The following is an 861-nucleotide window of genomic DNA, read 5'->3' on the forward strand; positions in this document are numbered from 1 at the left end:
CCCCCGGTCCTGCGGGGCTGGGGAAACAGCCCTGAGAGCCCGGTAGGCAACGGTGGAGGGAGAACAGCAGCGTGGGAGCCCTGCCAGAGCACTGAGGGGACACCGAGCCTGCGGCCGGGATGTGCCGTGCTGCCCCCCAGCTGCACCGTCCCTGCAGATCCCGGTGCCACAGGGCGGCAGGGTGATGCCAGGCTGGGCCCGGCCACCTCCTGGCACCTCCAGCAAAGCAAATGCTGTGGCTGCCCCAGAAATAAAGACACAAAAACGTTGGTGTTTTGGGTGCCATCCAGTGGTCTATTACGGGGAGCAGGGGGGCGCCTACTGAGGACATCGCCTGCTGCAGCGAGGGGCAATGGGGGGGGGCACGTTGTCACCAGCCCAGGGATTGGGGAGAGGGTCCGGAGCCACGCGTTGGGTCTGGAGCATCCCGTGGGAGCCATGCATTGGGTCTGGAGCATCCCGTTGGGATCAGCACAAATGGGGGGACCGGCATAGGGGGAGGGGGCACTGCAGGGACGGTGAAGTCACAGGGTTCCATTTCCAGTGAAGTCAGCGTCGCCGGGGGCTGCGACAACAAACCAGCCTCTCCCAGCGTGCGGGCAGCAGGCTGTGCCTCTCCCGGAGCGCGGACAGCTACGTTCGCCTCTCCCGGGTCACAGGCAGCGGGGTTTGCCCCTCCTGGAGCGCCAGCAGCGGACGGAGGCAGAATGCACAAGAAGCAGGCGCCGTCACCCTCTCCGCAGAGGAGAGGGCAGGCAAGGGTGCGCGGGCAGGGCTGGGGCACGGGGTTTGGGCAGCAGCAGAGAGGTTCGGGTCTGTGTCTGCACCCGGCAGCAGCCCCCCTGGCCAGTGGCTCTGGGG

General features: G+C 67.4%; 1 protein-coding gene across 1 annotated transcript in view; it reads left to right on the forward strand.

The window, feature by feature from the left end:
* Positions 1 to 707: 707 nt before the first annotated feature.
* Positions 708 to 861, forward strand: part of TOP2A (DNA topoisomerase II alpha) — a 21,568-nt gene continuing 21,414 nt past the window's right edge. Inside the window, exon 1 of the mRNA XM_035900908.1 lies at positions 708 to 761. Within this exon, the coding sequence (XP_035756801.1) occupies positions 708 to 761 (54 nt within the window). The remainder of the gene's footprint in view (positions 762 to 861) is intronic.

The sequence above is a fragment of the Egretta garzetta genome, unplaced genomic scaffold (genome assembly GCF_000687185.1).
Source record: "Egretta garzetta isolate BGI_Z169 unplaced genomic scaffold, ASM68718v1 scaffold618, whole genome shotgun sequence".
Taxonomy (NCBI): Eukaryota; Metazoa; Chordata; class Aves; order Pelecaniformes; family Ardeidae; genus Egretta; species Egretta garzetta.